We start from the raw sequence: 17,330 nt of genomic DNA, 5'->3' as shown, positions 1-17,330 counted from the left end.
TTAATTAATTTTGATAATAGACACAATCATTTTAAAACTGCCACATAATGTCTTGGTTTCAGACTGACTTCATTCTTTCATTAAGCATACAGACAGGGAGACAAATCTACTGACAAAAATAACAAAACATGAGTTTCCATGCATAGCTCAAACAATTTCCCTTTGACGACAAAGGCCACAAATTCAGAAATAATTCAAAGTCAAAAAAGCATGCAAAACAAACGGGGAAAAAAAGGATGCAAATATGAAAGGGCTGCAAAAAGCCCAAAAGTTATATCCTTAGCTTGTATCAGAACCGACACTTGACTTCAGCTCTGAACACTTCTAGTAATGACTTCATTTGTAGCATTTTTATTTTGTATATATTTTCTGGGTTTTCTTCATTTTTGACTTTGCATTGTTTTATGTTCTGCATGTATTTTTAAGTCTATGTATCAGAATCAGTGTCTGGTTGTTGACTTTGGAACAACTTTAGTTTTTCTGTTAAGATTTCTGAGTCATAATTCACTTTGATCTTTTTGAATCAAATCCGTAATTGCACAACAATGGTCAACACATTTCCCTCTGATTAGTACTGGGAGAGCACATGGCCATACCACTCCACCAAAATCATGCAGAGAAAGTATTTCTAGGACTGTGTTTATAAAACATATTATTTTGTGTTTTCTCGCACTTTTCTATTAAATTTTGTTCTGGCAGGATGAAGTGTTTTTCTCCCTGGCTATCTGATTTCCACCACACATTGCCAGCACCAAGAGAGAGGCAGTGAATTTGGCGAGCCACACCATGTGGGAGCTTTCCCGTCCTTGTGCAAAGTTGGCCACAAAGAGATTTACAGTTATCACATTATCCATGAGGTCTTTATTCTCAGGACTACTAGCATCAAATAAAGATCATATAGTTGCAAAATAAGTTATCAAGTTAAAGGGCTTTGTGACGTGCTCATATTGGCATAAAAGCCACACAGACCAGACCCATGCCCTGCAGGGGTGTTGGCAAGGGATTGAGTTTTGATAAAGGTCTTTACACATAACATTCCTCTTTTCTCTGCTTCCTCTCTCTCTCTCTCATTTTATAGTTGTAGTCGTTCTCTTTCTCACTCTTCATTTACCGTCTCCCTTCCTCCCTCTTTCCCTCTTGCTGTGGTTCACTTGATTATGGTGTTGGTCTGTAGCTCGAGGCCTTGGCATCCAAATTAAACTCTTTTTGTCCTACCAGTGTTCAGCTAACATGTCTCCAGAGATTAGCACACCCACTTTCTAGCTCTTGCGTGGGTGCTGCCTTGCAGAGAGTATGAGGAGAGGAGAGAGAGAAGAATATTGACCATATTCTCACGGTGGCCCTTTTTTCTTCATGTGTAAATTCTGTAATGTTGTATGGCTTTTATCCTGGTTTAAAATAGCTCCCTATTAGCTACTGAAATCGTGGTCTAAAAGCTTTAGTTGGCATTCAACTAACCTAATATCACTACTGAATGTTAGTATTAACTTTCTGTTATCTATTTGTATTTATTATCTCTGTTTTGAATTGTGACACAAAATTATATTGTGTACTCTAAGCTAGCTGTTGAATGCGAATGTTAGCTGTTTTCTAACAGTTACAGTGGGTTATCAAGTATGTTGTATTAACCTAAGTCCCTGTGCTTTCACTATGGACATTATCCTGACATATGATGATCAATAATCACTATTTGCCAACCCCTATGTTTATGGGGTTTATGATCTGCACAGTTTGAATCCACAGCACAACATAATTATAGCTTCACACTCTGTGACTTGAGGGTAATGGCTGCCACGCAGAGCATATTGTTGATTACATGTTTCTAGATTTGGATTTCATCTCCATAAATATTTACTTAATACTCGTTAATATTTCTGGATATCACACAATTGGGGCTGATGGCCGAGCAGTTAGTTGTGCTTCACATGGCTGTAAGCACATTCTTGTTGACCCTAAATAGTTGACCCTTAACACGGGAAACCAATCTCATGATCAAGCAAAGGAACAGTCCTCACTTGGTCATCCTTGCTTTTTTTATCTGCTTGATTCTGACGTCCATCTGACTTTGGGAAAGGGATTCTTTGGCTGCTTTTCTCTGTGTGCACTGTGCTTTTTATTTTATCAGCCAGCAATCCCCCACTCCTCCAATAACAAACACAGGAAGCTGCTGTCGCCGGGTAGAACAGACAGAGCTTGGGAGAAGAAAAGCACTACTCTGCTGTATGGTCAACAGGCTCTGGCCTCAGCTCGATGGGATGCAAAACATCTGTTGGGCGTGATGTGATGTCGGTTTAACAGTTTAGTCATGTCACACGCAATGTGACGGACAGAGCTGAAGTGGCAAGCTTGTCAAATTTAAAAGTAACCCATGTGACAAGCTTTGCAATGGAGGGAAGCTTTAAGGATTTAAGATCAAAGCTTCTGCATCCATCTGTGCAAAACTACAAAGATGGAAACTGCAGAAAGAGAGCTGACGCAGTTGAATTTGGGTGCAAAGCTTCGCCTCTGTCTGTACGTGTAAGACTTCTAGTATAAATGGGACCGTTTAGTTTCTTAGACAGTAATGTGCTGTTTGTAAAATGACTGTACAATTATGGAGACTGCACCACATGCACAAGACTGAAAGCAGAAATCTAACGTGTGATTACATGCCCAGGTTGAGAGAATGCAAACTATGAGTATTTGAGTGTATTCACATTGAATATTGTGACCATGCATGCACTTCGCTTTCATAATGTTATCTTTGTCATCTGTTTGCCTCTTAATAACCTAGCCTCATTCACTCTTATTAACTCTCCCTCTGCCTCCCTCCCTCTCTCTCTTGTAACTCTAGCGTCTGCAGGGGACCTTCTGTTCTTCATTTAGAGCTGCAGGAACAGGGCTCTCTGTACTGAAAACTTATACCCAGAGCCACACAGCAAGTGCACAGTAAATCACGACTTCATACACTGAAATGACTCCACATTTTACCATCTTAATCATCTTCATTACCCAAACGGCTTTCATCAAATGTTTAGTGTTACTTTTATCCCCTTAAACTGCAAATACAGATATTATTAACTTTGTTGCAAAAGGATTTGATAAAGAGCCACATGATCATCAAAGAAGTTGTCTGTCTACAAGTAGTCTGTCTATAAATTGTGGTGCTTAGATTAGCTTTTTTCAATTATACAGGATGAGAGAATTAAAAAGAGTGGTTGTTGTCTCAGAGTGTAAGAATGTTTGTCCTTCTTTCTGAGACTCTGTAATGTTCTTACGAAGACGACTTTATGGGTGCCCACCACAGAAATGTTCAAGGCTTTGTTTCTTGTCACAGAGATCTAAGCATCTCTTAAGGGGCCGAGATTGGAGATACTGTGTGTTGAGACAGAAAGATGGTGCATTGTTAGCTTGTTGGTACCTAACTGTGCAGGAAGAGGTGAGATAAAAAAGCTTAGGAAAACGGATAAACGACAGGGGACAAACTTTAAGATAGTGGAGAAAGATACACAAAAAAGAGAAAAATAGGACAGTAGGATCCTTGAAGTCAGCGTGGTTGGCAGGACACCAGAGCTCCCATTCTGCATCTAAAGCCTGAAAAGGAAAAATCACTAAACATGCCCAAGCTCTGCCATTCTTTCTTCTTTATTAAATCTGCTTTTGGCCACATCTTATTGGACTTAACTGGACTTGAGCTGCTGCTGCTCTGATCATCTTTCACTGACCAGCTAAGACTTTTAGAACAATCACTGTATTGTATCTGAAAAGCCAGCTTTTATGTTGTCCTTAGCCAGCATGTTCCTTGCCTTTTTCTCATTTTCCCTGCTGCTCATCAAAGTAATGGGCTGCTCCAACCCTGTCACACACACAAATACCTGCACCCCAATCATTGTACATAATCTTACAGAGACTGATGTCACCTTTTACATGTTAGGAGGCCCTGACGGTGGGCCCCAGTCTACAGGCCTACAGTCAGAATGACTTGTTATGTATTTGGCTGCACGGCTGGTGGTGGATGTTTATGTTGGAGCTCATCTGGTGATGGAGAACCTGCTTTATGTTTATGTTTTCCTTCCTAATGGGTCCCTTAGGTTCACACTGTCACCAGACATTTTCACTCTCTCTTTCAGGGACCCGAGGCAGCAGGGCAAAGATTGGACTGTTCCATGACCTTTATGTTACCTTGCATCATACCTTTTGTGCATATATTTAAAGTGAAAAGAAGTATTTCAGCTGCAACACAATGGTTTTTTTCTTCTTTTTAACACATAACATTGTATATCAGTACTACAATAATAGCATTTACATTCTTACAAACAAACAAAAAAATACAGTTGTGATCGTTATAAACCAATATGTGGGGAAAAAAAACCTTGGATTGAAAGTTGATGAATTCATATCACTGTCTAATCTAGCAAATTAAATGATACTGAAAACTCCAGACTAAAAAAAAGGTTCTGTTTGATGCTGCACATGAGTGTAATGTGGGTTTATATCCTTCTATGAATTTCCATCCCACAATGTCAATTACTGGTTTTATAAGTGCTGCTGCTGTGGATAGAGGACCAATCCCAGAGGATCAATCAAACAGGAGAAAGCTTTTTGGGGAATCCTCTCCACTTCCAGCAGATTGTTTTCCAAGTGGACTGAAGCCAGGGTGGAGCCTGAGTTACGAGGATGGCACACCCCCCACTGTCTCACGAATCTGCAACAACAACAAACATGGACAATAAAGATGTAGACGTTCAACATTTGAATTCTGCACATTTGGAGATCCAATGACATTTCCTATAATGTTGACATTGCATTCATGTTGAAATAAACAAACATTGTATTAACTTATGTGGTGCAACAACTTTCCCATAAACACCTTGAACATATAAAAAATAAATCATTTTGAAAGGCAATTGCAGCAGCAGAGCAAATAATTTTACAATAGGACTGAATAAAAGAAGCTTTTTACTAAATTATGAAAACCCATTTTGACTCTAAAAAATTCTTTGTAAGTGTACCTGATCTGGTTGTTGTCAAGTTTCAGTGTCTGCAAGTTCTTAAACTGACGAACGCTTTTAGGAACCTCCCTGAGACGATTGTTGTCCAACAGTAGCTCACCAAGCGATCGGTATGTTCCAACAAAAGAGACTCTCTCGGTCCCCTCATTGCTCAAGGCATTGTGGGACAGAATCAGGGACTGGAGGCCCGGCTTCATGTGTCTGAAGGCGAAAGCTGGGATGTGACTGATGCTGTTATTTTGGAGGTCCAGTTTACGGAGAGGGCGAGGCAGATTCATGGGTACAGAGGTGAACTGATTGTAAGACAGATCCAAGGTTTCCAGGGACCTGAAAGAGAACGAAGAATCGTGAATCTCAATCTAAAATCTACAAGAACACTTTGAAATGAAAGATGTAGAGTTGAAAGTCGAAAGGTCATTCACACAGCCAGCACTCCAATGTAGGTCTGTTAAAATGATTTACTTGTTTTTCTATGGTTCCACTATGAGGTCGGTGTTTTTGATTTTTAGTTGAATGTCTCACTTTTAAACTACTGAAAGGATTTCTATGGCCCTTGGGACACTCATGGGTCCTTTAAGTTGAATATCAAGAACTTTACTGGTCCATTGACTTTTTATCTTTTGGATTATTACATTTACTTGATGATAAAAAACTACAAAAATAATCCTCTCTTCTACTACACGTTGGACCTTAGATTGTGAGTTGGGTAAATTTAAGACCAGTTTAATATCAGCATGCCAACTTGCCTAATGCTTAACAGGTCTCAGATTGATCAGATTAAATATAATGATGGATGCCTATTTCCTTTCTGATTCCAAGGCTTTTCCCAGCAGACCTCCTGTTTTATAGTTACTAGACTCCTGCAAAGCGCTGTTGGGGAGGCACGAGTACAGAGTGGGAGGCTTGACTCCGGGGGATTCATGGGCAGCAGCAGAAGGGGGGAAATAATGGGGCCTAAGGGGTACACTGTAAAAGAGCGTGGCAGACTGAAGGGGAAATTGTGCCTGATTGTTAGATAAGGGGACTGAAATGTTTGTTTTGTATGGAAGAGTGGGGAGTAATAGAGAAATGACCAGAGTTTTAGAGGTTCTGAGGAAAAGATGTAGTACAGGGGTTTAGTGTTTTTGTTGGAAGATCCTGCACATCTGTTGTGAGTTTACAGTACTGCTCACAGCAGGAGAAGAACCTCATTTCCTGTCCGTTCTTCATTCATAGAACACAGTCGGCAGCAAATGGGCCCAGAGAAATAACCACATAGGGAAGGGAAAGTGGGAACAATGACGAGACAGAAAGTGGACTGCATAGAATCTGACTGTCATCTGTCTCACTGATGTTCATGCCTCAGTATTTCTGCCTATCATAAAGGGGATTTACAGTAAGACCATTGCATTAACTCTCCTCCCTTGAACTTTGCAACCACCAAGTTACTTGGACTGGTTTTTGCTATTTGGATTGCAATGAGGTTGCTCATGAGTAACAATGTAAAGCAGTAAAAAAAAATACCTGCAAGAGTGCAGGATATACTGGTAACTTTTCAGATTGTGTATTCACTTTTGCCTTAACAGAGGTATAATAAAACACCACATTAAAACAACCATCAATGTTTTACTGAAAACAAAGAGGACACAGAACGGGAGCACATAGGTTTTCATTTGTAATGTGCAATGTGTCACAAATGAAAACTGACACTGTATGAAAAAAGGGTCCCTGCTTCGGCATTTAATACTTTGAATAAACATCTAACACTATTTCTCCATTCTAGTTCAGACTAGTTGTGAGCTGCTAATTTGTATTCCAAATCATTGCCAGGTAGCTCAGCAGCAGTCCACCACTGCTCAGAGAACCACATGGTATTAACGAGCGAGGGACATACAGTCCACCCGTTTTCTAAAAGTCTTTCACCCTCCTCGTACACTCCCATCCACTGGCACCTACATACACACACACACACACACACACACACACACACGCACAAGCACACGCACACGCACACACACACACACACACACACACACACACACACACACACACACACACACACCTTGTTTTTTTTCCTTGTTTTTGTTAAAAAAAATGGTAGGGGACAAAATAGTTAAGGACTACCAAACCTGGAGTACCAGTGCTTTGAAGGGGACTTCACACATTGGTCGTTCCTCAAAGATGCTTTATATTAGATATTTAATTTTTGCTTTGATGCTGTATTGGTGAAATATCTTACTAGGACAAAACCTTTCAATTATTTACAGCCATAATGTGTACGTCATTTAATGGTTGATCAGGGATTGTAATTGTGTTGTGTTGTATGTTTGTAAATTGTTAAATTGTGCTGCTGCCCTTTTTAGCCAGGACACTCTTGTAAAACAAAATTCTCGACGAGGCTTTCCCGGTGAATCATTTCAATGAAGCAAAACAGCATTTGTGCACTTATTGTTTGGGAAAAAGTCCTATAATATCAACGACCTTATAAAAAATGGTGTATTGTTTGAACATTTTAAATAGTTTTCTTTTAGTTTTTGGCTCTGCTGATATTCTAGATCAAAGTTAGCCTAATACATTTTTAAACAATACATCGATTAAAACAGGATCTGTTAACACGATCACATCCGATTGCATAATACCCTTCTTTTTTATGCTGTTTATTGCCTGTTTTTGAGCTGTTGCAACTAAATTTCCCCCATTGGGCATCAACAAAGTTTATCCTTACACTTTTTCTTGGAACAACCCGATGTCAAGATTGGATCCAGTTGTTTTTCAAACAATAGGGCCCAAGGTGTTATGTTCTAAGAAGAACCAGCACACAGAGAGCTTTTCTTGATTTCCCTAACACATTCAGACATGGAAGCACAAGTACAAAAGTATAATACATAAATATAAATAAGGATACACGCTGTCGCCAGGCAGAGCAGCTGTGACCAGCAACCTTGTTAGACTTAAATGTGGACTTTAATACATGAACTGATGGATATATGCTGGAAGCACATGGCTTATACTACAAATGTCAGGAACTTGAAGGCTTTAGTGTGCAGCTAATGTCTGAGAGCATCTGCTGAAAACAGATTGAGGCATATTTGGATTCATTTATATAAAGAAAATGTTTTAATGATTTATAGCAGTGGGACATGTGTGTGTACTTTGAATGAAATATCTTCCTTTATTGTAAATATTTGTGTGTATATGCAGTGTTAATTCATACTTTCAATGCTAGATAAACTGCATTTTGGAATAAAACCAAAGATCTGAACTTAACTTGAAGAGGTTTTCCCCTTGACATCTGTTATACTTTAGCACAGCAGTTGTGTCTCGGTTCAGTGTTGTGTGCATATGTGATTGCCCTCCATCTATGCAAGTAAACTACACAATCGCTCTGCGCTTATCCAATAAAAAAAATTAAACAACACTTCTCTGTCATTTATTACTTAATATTTAAAGTGCACCTTTTCTGGATAATGCTTTATTTTAAACTAGAGAATACCCATAAGTGTTAAGCAATAATAATTTAAGGAGAAAGTCCATAATAATAAACATGTTCCTGATAAAAACATTTAATGGCATTTAAAAAAATCTACAATTGGAAACAAGTCTCTCAAAATCTGCATTGATTTGCACTTTTGGGAAGAGTGATGTTTATGTAGCTTTAGCCTGTGGAAGTAATTTCAAACTTGTCTTGCTCTGTCAGAGAACATTTGTAGCTTGGAGTAAGATCTGTAAGCTGGTTGCAGTGATGCGATCCCTTTTAGGTTTTGACTGACTGCAGCAAGAACGAATATGAAGGCATTTAAGACTGATATCAGAGCTGACAGGTTCTTGAAGAGCGGGACAGTGTGTTTGAGTGTGTATTTCTACACACATGCATCAGAGTGATTAAATGTGAAAGCTGCTTGTTTTCACCCCTAGTGGCTAATTTCATACTTAATATTAGGAAATGAACCTTTAAGTGTCAGAGTGTGATTTGATATAGTTTATCAGAATTCATTATGCAAAAAAGGATCCCCATCAGGGAGATGTAATTATGCATTGACTATTAAATAACAATTTCTTATACTTTAATGTAAACAAGGCTTTCTAATGTGGTAACTGACTGGTTTGGAGCTAGATAACCAATATTGACTCTTTAGTCCCCAGCTATACATATTTACTGTTTTCTACATTTCATATTTAGTCTGTAAACGGTCCTCTGTGTATTCAGAAACCTTAAATAAACATTAAATGAAAAATAGATTGTGCTTATACTTTGGGAGTCCTCTGACCATTCAAGGAGCTTTTACATGTCAGAATTCACTACTTCACATGATTGTTTCATGCAAGGGCTCATTCACACTCTATTCCATCAGGAGAAATTCAATATCTCACGAGAGGATTCATCTCAAGCTTGCAACAGTACAACAACATCCATGAAGTGGTCCATGTGCATCTTGCCTCTCTCAAGTAAAGTGAAATAACCAAAAAAATATACTTTGAATGTTAGTACACCATTTCCACCACTAACTGGTAAGCACATGTAAACCTAAGCGATGTCCACAAATTGAAAGCAAATGTTGAAACACTCAAAGGAAAAACAAATTAACGAAAGTTCTGGTGTTAATAAACTGAGTAAAAACATTGGATGAGAAGAAGTGACGATGCAATATACATTTATTTATGAAATGTATTAACTAGTTAGATAATGAGGTAAGACGCTGGCAGCTCGTCTAGTCTGCCTTGGACTGATCCCAGGTCCAAACTACCCTCCCCAGATCCCTATAATTTCCAACACAGTGTTCTCAAATGACTGGACCTCCCACTGGACTCACCAAAAACTCCAGCTGTATGACATGGAACAGAGGCGCTCCACAAATACATGCCAGCTACACTTTATTCTGATACTAAGCAATTTACTTTGCATTCTGTTTCTCCATGTTTTATGAATACATCTGTCTATCTGTCCACACAGCACTGCAGGTTCTACATGATTATACTTCTCTCTGTGAGTGCATTAAGGTGAATGTAATTATAAAGGTTGTCAGACTAACATATTATCCAACTACATGGAGCACTTTGGTTTTCCGTCACTCGAGTCTCACTTAAAACTGTTGCTCTTAAAGGCTTCAGCTCCTGCCACGTTTGTGGGCTTAAGTTCAAGTTGAATTATGTTCTCACTATGGTGTCTATGCATTGCAGAAGGAGGCTTTTAAAATAGAGGAGCAGCTAATAATCCCACTGTGCCAATGAGAAGCCTGCTGCTCTCATCACAAATGAGGTCAAATGTCAGGAGTCAAATACATTGGAGTCAGATGTCAAATGAAGGCTTAACGTGTAACCCTGGGGAATTTTGTTCACTTCATTCACTCAAAATGGTCCTTTTCCCCTGCTAGAATAGGATTTATATATTTTCTCGATTTAATAATTCAATATATTTTCCCCTAATGTTGTAATTCAGCAATTTTGTGTCATCTAAGGCACTGATTTTCATCTGGACTAGCTTCAGGACGCACCACCACCTCCTTCATGAAAACCTGCAACCCAAAATTAAAATATTTTTAAACCAATCCAATTCATTTCATTAAAACATTTGCAGTTGGAACTTCAGAAGGTGTTTGACGCCTTTTTTTCCAAGCACACATTTGCAACCCACTGAAAACAGCATGGCGACCCACTTTTGGGTCCTGACCCACCAGTTGAGAACCACTGATCTAAGGTTTCTCCAAATGCACTTTCTTATCTTTGTTTCTTAAGCATGTCCTTTTCCTCAGATTTTCCTGAAGCTCCCACTGTGGTTCACAAGGATCCCAGGGAGCATAGAAAAACCCACTGGAATTCACTATATTTAAACAACACATGCACACTCACTCACTCACTCACACTCACACTCTCATTCACTCACTCACTCTCACTCTCACTCTCACTCTCACACACACACACACACACACACACACACACACACACACACACACACACACACACACACACACACACACACACACAGACAAGCTGACATACACAAACACACATACAGGCACATAGTTGCCCTCAAGCTGTCCCTCACCCACCGACTCAGTACACAAATTCAGCTGTAACTCTTTTGATATTTTGATGCATGCTATGTGTGCCATTCAATTCATCAGTCAAACTTTATTTGTATAGCACTTTTCTTACAAAGATGTATGACAAAGTGCTTTTACATCATAATGAATCAAACAGCAACAACACAGCTCCCTCCCCACCTCACAATTCAAAAACTAAGGTAAAATAACTATATTAAAACAGGTCCCGACGGACCATGGAAACGCTATCATTAATTCTTAATGAGGAAGCACTGGAGGTTAATGGAATACAGCAAATTTAGATAAAATGAGATTCAGTTAAAAGCTAGACTAAAAAGGTATAGGTCTTGAGTTTGCTTTTAAGACTTTCATTCTGGGAGTGATGAGCAACAAATAATCTTCGAAAAAAGGATTCTAGATTTGTGTTCTCAGTATCTATACAAAGACAACATATTTCATGAAGTAGCTCAAACATAATTTTTGCACTTTTGGGTATGTGTGTTATTGCACATTTTGTGTTCACTAAAGCATCACACTCAGTTGATAGTGATGATTGGAATGAAAAAAAACAACTTTGTAATTTATTGTGGAAGTGCAATGTTTAAAACCTTTGACGTGCCACAATAAAGTGACGAGTAATCATACAGTAAAAGTACTCCAAATACTGAACAACTCCAGGATGCCCTCTTGTGGCTATTGGCTGAACAGACAGATGTATGTATGTATGTATGTATGTATGTATGTATGTATGTATGTATGTATGTATGTATGTATGTATGTATGGATGGATGGATGGATGGATGGATGGTTGTATGGATGGTTGGTTGTATGTATGGTTGTATGTATGGTTGTATGTATGTATGGTTGTATGTATGGTTGTATGTATGTATGGTTGTATGTATGTATGGTTGTATGTATGGTTGTATGTATGTATGGTTGTATGTATGGTTGTATGTATGTATGGTTGTGTGTATGTATGGTTGTATGTATGGTTGTATGTATGTATGGTTGTATGTATGTATGGTTGTATGTATGTATGTATGTATGTATGTATGGTTGTATGTATGGATGTATGTATGTATGGTTGTATGTATGGATGTATGTATGTATGTATGTATGGTTGTATATATGGTTGTATGTATGGTTGTATGTATGTATGTATGGTTGTATGTATGTATGGTTGTATGTATGGTTGTATGTATGGTTGTATGTATGTATGGTTGTATGTATGTATGGTTGTATGTATGGTTGTATGTATGGTTGTATGTATGGTTGTATGTATGGATGGTTGTATGTATGTATGGTTGTATGTATGGTTGTATGTATGGTTGTATGTATGGTTGTATGTATGGATGGATGGTTGTATGTATGGATGGATGGTTGGGACAACTAGCTGATGATGATTAAAGAATCAATGTGTGAATGGATGGATGGATGGACATACTTGAGGCGGCTCCATGCATTGGTTTCAATACGTTGCTCATGTAGCAGGTTGTGACTCAAGTCCAATGCTCTCAGATGGATGCAGCCTCTCAGTGCCTCTGATTTCACTTCCTCAATCAGATTTCCATTCATCTCGAGCCCCTATTAAAAAAATAAATAAATAAATAAATAAAAAACAGGACAGGGGGATTCCTCACTAAGGGCATGGAGGAGGTGCAGCTCTGTTCCTTAAAAAAAATCTGCCTTATCATAACACTCTCTTCAGTGATGTGATACCAGTGTACCTGAAGAGAAGGAGGAAGGCCAAGTGGAAGAGAACGGAAGTGGTTGTTGTCCAACTGGAGATCCAGGAGTCTCTCCAAAGGTCTAAAGGATAGTGGTGACACACTGCCTTCACGGAGCATATTCTGTTCAAGCTCCAGATTCAATAGGTTTGTTAATCCTGAAAGGGAATACTTCATTATTGTTAGAAGTGTCTTCATAAAAAGATATTTCTTTCCCAAGAACACAGACTCAAGTCCTACCTTGGAAACATAAATGGGTGAGTGTCGTGAGCTTGTTTCTGTTCATCTTGAGCTCCTCCAGAGATGAAGGCAGAGCTGGGATCCTGGTAAACTGGTTATCATCTAGGTTCAGCTTCTTCAGATAAGTCAAATTCTAAATAAAATCCATTAACAAAGTAGACAGCTCAGTTTGATAAATCACTCAAAAGGGACACAATTCTCAAATTCTATAACCTTACATCCCATTTTAAGTTCTTAGAAATACACACAATTATAGAAAGTCAAATCGGTGAATCCCTTCCATGTCATCATTTTTAGTGAAGTTGCTACGTGTTGCTCTTCAGTGAAAGCTGCTGTGGTAGATGTGTGTTAAGTACTCTTTTGCAGTATCCATCAAACCATTCCATCAGTTCTCTGTCATTACTGGGAGTTATTGAGAGAAAGTGAAGGAAAAGCTTCCACTATAAATAATTTCCTTTAATCTTCCAACCATTGGCTGCTGCTTCTTTCCGACTGGTCTGTCCAGCCAATCCTGGGAAGGCAACCTGATGGTGGTGGGTAATGATTGGTCAGAATTTGGTTAGAATCTGTGTTTGGTGAGTCATTTAGAGGTTAGACCAATAGGTTATTTTTAGAAAGGATTTCTTTATGCAACCTCTGTGCTCTTTTATTAAAGTAATGATACAGGATGCAGCCTGCAGCATGCTTTTTATCTTAATTAGATGCAGAGTAAATTATAAAACTTCTTTGGAAGGGACAAAATCATTCACCTTTGAAGACTGCAGATTCCCTTAACAAGAAGCCTTTTGGCTCAATACCAGACCTTTCTTGCACAGGTTCATCTTTCCTACATATTAGAAATATAAATTGTTCTTCCTGCAGTTTAGATCTGCAGATGAGACTTTTTATGTTGCCTCCTACTGGAAATAAAATTCAGAAATGTATAACTTTAGCACCCTCTGCAGTCAGTGATGTATACTACGTGTGTGCGTGTGTGTGTGTGTGTGTGTGTGTGTGTGTGTGTGTGTGTGTGTGTGTGTGTGAAATTAAATGGTAGACAGTAAATAGACTTGAGCTTGTTTAGTGCTTAACTAGTTTTCTGACTACTCAAAGTGCTTTTACACGGCATGTCACACCTCCACAGTCACACACTATTATTATTATTATTATATGTAAAGCGACCATCAGAAGTAAATAATCTTATTCATACACCACCAACAAAACAGTGGAAGAAACTTGGGGTTAAGTTTCTTACCCAATGGCAAGTAATCATTTCATTACATCAGATATGTAGCTGCAGGAGCTGGGGATCGAACACCTGAACTCACTGTTAAGAGACGACTGACTCTACCAAGTGAGCCACAGCTGTCTATATAGGTTAAGGTTAGAGATCAGAACTTCCTGACAATATTGAGCAAACTTAAAATTTAAAAACAAAAACAAACAAAAAACAGCATTAAACATCATGTTTTCCTTTGAAAGGTTAGAAAGAAATCATTAACTTATTCCTGTTTCCAAAAAAAAAAACGGTTTAATAGTGGCAAGACTGATAGGCACTGGTATTGTCTTTGAGTGTTTGCACTGGTATTTTCAGAGCCAAATGTATTTATGTATTCATATACTTAATTAATATTTATCATTAAATACAATGTTTATTGTTGTATGTTTGATGTGAATGATGATCATCATTGTTGATTTTTTTTATGGCTGCAGCATGGGTGAAGAACCTAAGACAAAACTCCCTTTGTAAGACAATAAAGTTTATCTTGATCTTGAAAATAAAAATGGTTATGAATAAAGGATAGTTATAGGCCCAAGTAGGGACAGGAGTTGTGCATTAGTAATCACTATAAACTCATCAGCGCATCAGTTTCTTGCTCTGTTTGGAGCTATGTTAAATCGCATCAATTGATTCAGTTCAATTCAATTCCTCTTTTAAAACGAAGCTTTTAAAACACTTAAAGTCAAACAACTATACGTAAATATTTGTTAGTGCTTTTTTTTGTGGGAGTTGGTTTGAATTAAGTAACTGAAAATGTTAAATTTGTTGTATTTCTGGCTTGGCCCTTTCATTATTATCATAGACAAATAAATGTCAGTGAAGGCCCTTCCTTGTTTCTCCAGTGGGAATATACAGTCTAATGAAACTTTATCTCGCTCTATAATAAAACGTGTTCAAATGAACATTATGACAAAGTATATGAAAAAACAAAAAACAAAGAAACCCCAGAAAGCAACAGTACGGACAAAAAGACCAGTACGGATTGTTGCCCGCAGGCGGAGTTAGCTGGACTGGTCCTTCAAGTTTGGACTTGCGGGTATGAGGCTGCTAACACAGCAGCAGATCTGCAGTTAGAGAATATTGATATTGGGTTTGGGTGCATTATAACAGTCGGGGTTTGGGGTAAAAAAGCTCCCTGTACGGAAAGTACTATGATTACTATGATTATGATTAATTTATAATGGAACAATTCTTAACCCTGGTAAATATTTACAGTTTTTGTTTTTTTTAAACTCACATTCCATGTACAGTATAAAAACAAAAAGGAGATTTCTAGAGTAGCAATGTCACCATTTAGAAGCACATACAGAAGAAGTCAACTTGCTCTTGCTCGGCAGTGCTAATTTGTGATGTGTAAACATCACATGGCATGTACACTGTGCAACAGTGAAATGTTTAAAGAAGAACAGATAACCCTCAAAAGGTACCTCAGTGCAGTGATTTGATATTTGCTATAGATCATATACACGCTGAGGGGTGTTACTCACAGATAGGGGGTTTTGTCTGAATGACTCATCATCCAATTGGTTTTTGCTCAAGTCCAGGGAGTCCAGGCTCGGCAGACCAGCAAAAGCGTGTGGAGCGATAACTCTGATGTTGTTCTCTTAAAGATAAATAGAATGGTAAGACATGTAAATCAGTAAATGAATAATTAAAGTGTACAAAGAGACTTGACTCTACAATTCATCAATGAAGCTATTCATGAACATATAAATAAATAGCATACACTGCTGTTGACACAAAATTGGCTATTAGAGCCTACAATTTCACAATTAAGTTTTAATGTTGTCACAATATATTACAGCAGAATTACATTTATAGCTGTTTTACTTAACAACAAATACACATGCACACACACGCACGCACGAAAACTCACACACCTGCAACATCCAGCTTCGTGGCCTCTAGGTTATGCATGATTGGCAGATGAGTGAGGCCGATGCTCCTGCAGCTGATCTCTCTGTTTGCAGTCTGGCATTCTCTGAGAGGAGACTCTGTGTAGCTGTAGTTTGTTTCTGTTTCATTTCCTGGAGCCTCAGTAGCTTCCTCTTCTTCTTCTTCTTCCTCCTCCTCCTCTTCTTCTTCTTCTTCCTCCTCCTCTTCTTCCTCCTCCTCCTCTTCTTCCTCCTCTCAGAAAAAAATATATATTTACATTCAATTAACTCAACAAGGGGATTCAGTAAACTAAAGCAGCCTTATTCATACAAAATCCTTTCAACCTCTTCCTCCTCTTCATCATCATCGTCATCATCGTCGTCATCGTCATCGTCATCATCATCATCATCATCATCATCATCATCATCATCCTCCTCTTCTTCCTGTTTAGCTTTCCCTTCATCCATCAGTCGTCGTTTTTCATCATGAAGCTCCTTCAGTACATTTAGGAGAGTGCTGGTCTCCTGTTCTGCTTTTCCTCTTTTCCTCCAGCCATTCAAGGGTTTCCCCAACCCCGCCTACAAGAATCAATACTTGATCACAAACACAGTTTTAAATAAGAGAACGACATGCGTAAAAACATGTTAAAAATCGAATGCCATACTATTCTATATGCCACAGCCTCCACTTTTTCCGCATGTTTCCTCTTCCCCCAAGCAGCTCTTCTTCTTCTACCAGCCTCCACCTTCCTCATATCAACTGCTTGGCTGTCTCTCGCTTCCTCTGCCTCAACGAGGAGCTGCTCATACCCACCCTCTTCATCACAAACCAAAAAAGAGACAACAAAAACAATTACAGAATTCTATTTCCACCAAAAGTACCAGGAATGTTAAAGTCCAAGGATCTTTATTTCAAGACAGGAAAAGGTTCCTTCAGCCCATTGTTATTTTCTTGTACACAAAAATACAAAGGGGAAGTTTAGCCAACATAATGTGCCAGACCCTTCTCTTTTTTTAATCTATAACAATCCCAGTCTTGTTGCTTTATATTAAAACAATGTCCCTACCAAAAGTGTCCGATTCCAAAAGTCCATGTACTATTGGACGGACCACCCTCAGAGCAGGGAACTTTTGTGGGAAAAATAAAGTTCCCAGACTTTATCAAGATCCTTTTCATAGTGGTGGAAATGCATGAACTACCTCAAAAGTCCCTTTTC

At 38.5% G+C, this 17,330-nt stretch overlaps 1 protein-coding gene across 1 annotated transcript; it reads right to left on the bottom strand.

Moving 5' to 3' along the window:
* Positions 1–4,498: 4,498 nt before the first annotated feature.
* On the bottom strand, positions 4,499–16,868 carry LOC306834242 (extracellular matrix protein 2; the record flags this gene model as incomplete). The annotated part of the gene is made up of 9 exons (XM_079360078.1): positions 4,499–4,684; positions 4,992–5,318; positions 12,456–12,595; positions 12,739–12,896; positions 12,979–13,111; positions 15,727–15,842; positions 16,120–16,366; positions 16,459–16,692; positions 16,779–16,868. The coding sequence occupies 9 exons, from the start codon at positions 16,866–16,868 to the stop codon at positions 4,516–4,518; spliced, it is 1,614 nt and encodes a 537-aa protein (XP_079216204.1). The 3' UTR covers positions 4,499–4,515.
* Positions 16,869–17,330: the final 462 nt, after the last annotated feature.

This window comes from Symphodus melops, assembly GCF_947650265.1.
Source record: "Symphodus melops genome assembly, chromosome: 13".
Taxonomy (NCBI): Eukaryota; Metazoa; Chordata; class Actinopteri; order Labriformes; family Labridae; genus Symphodus; species Symphodus melops.
This window is presented reverse-complemented; position numbering and strand designations above follow the sequence as displayed.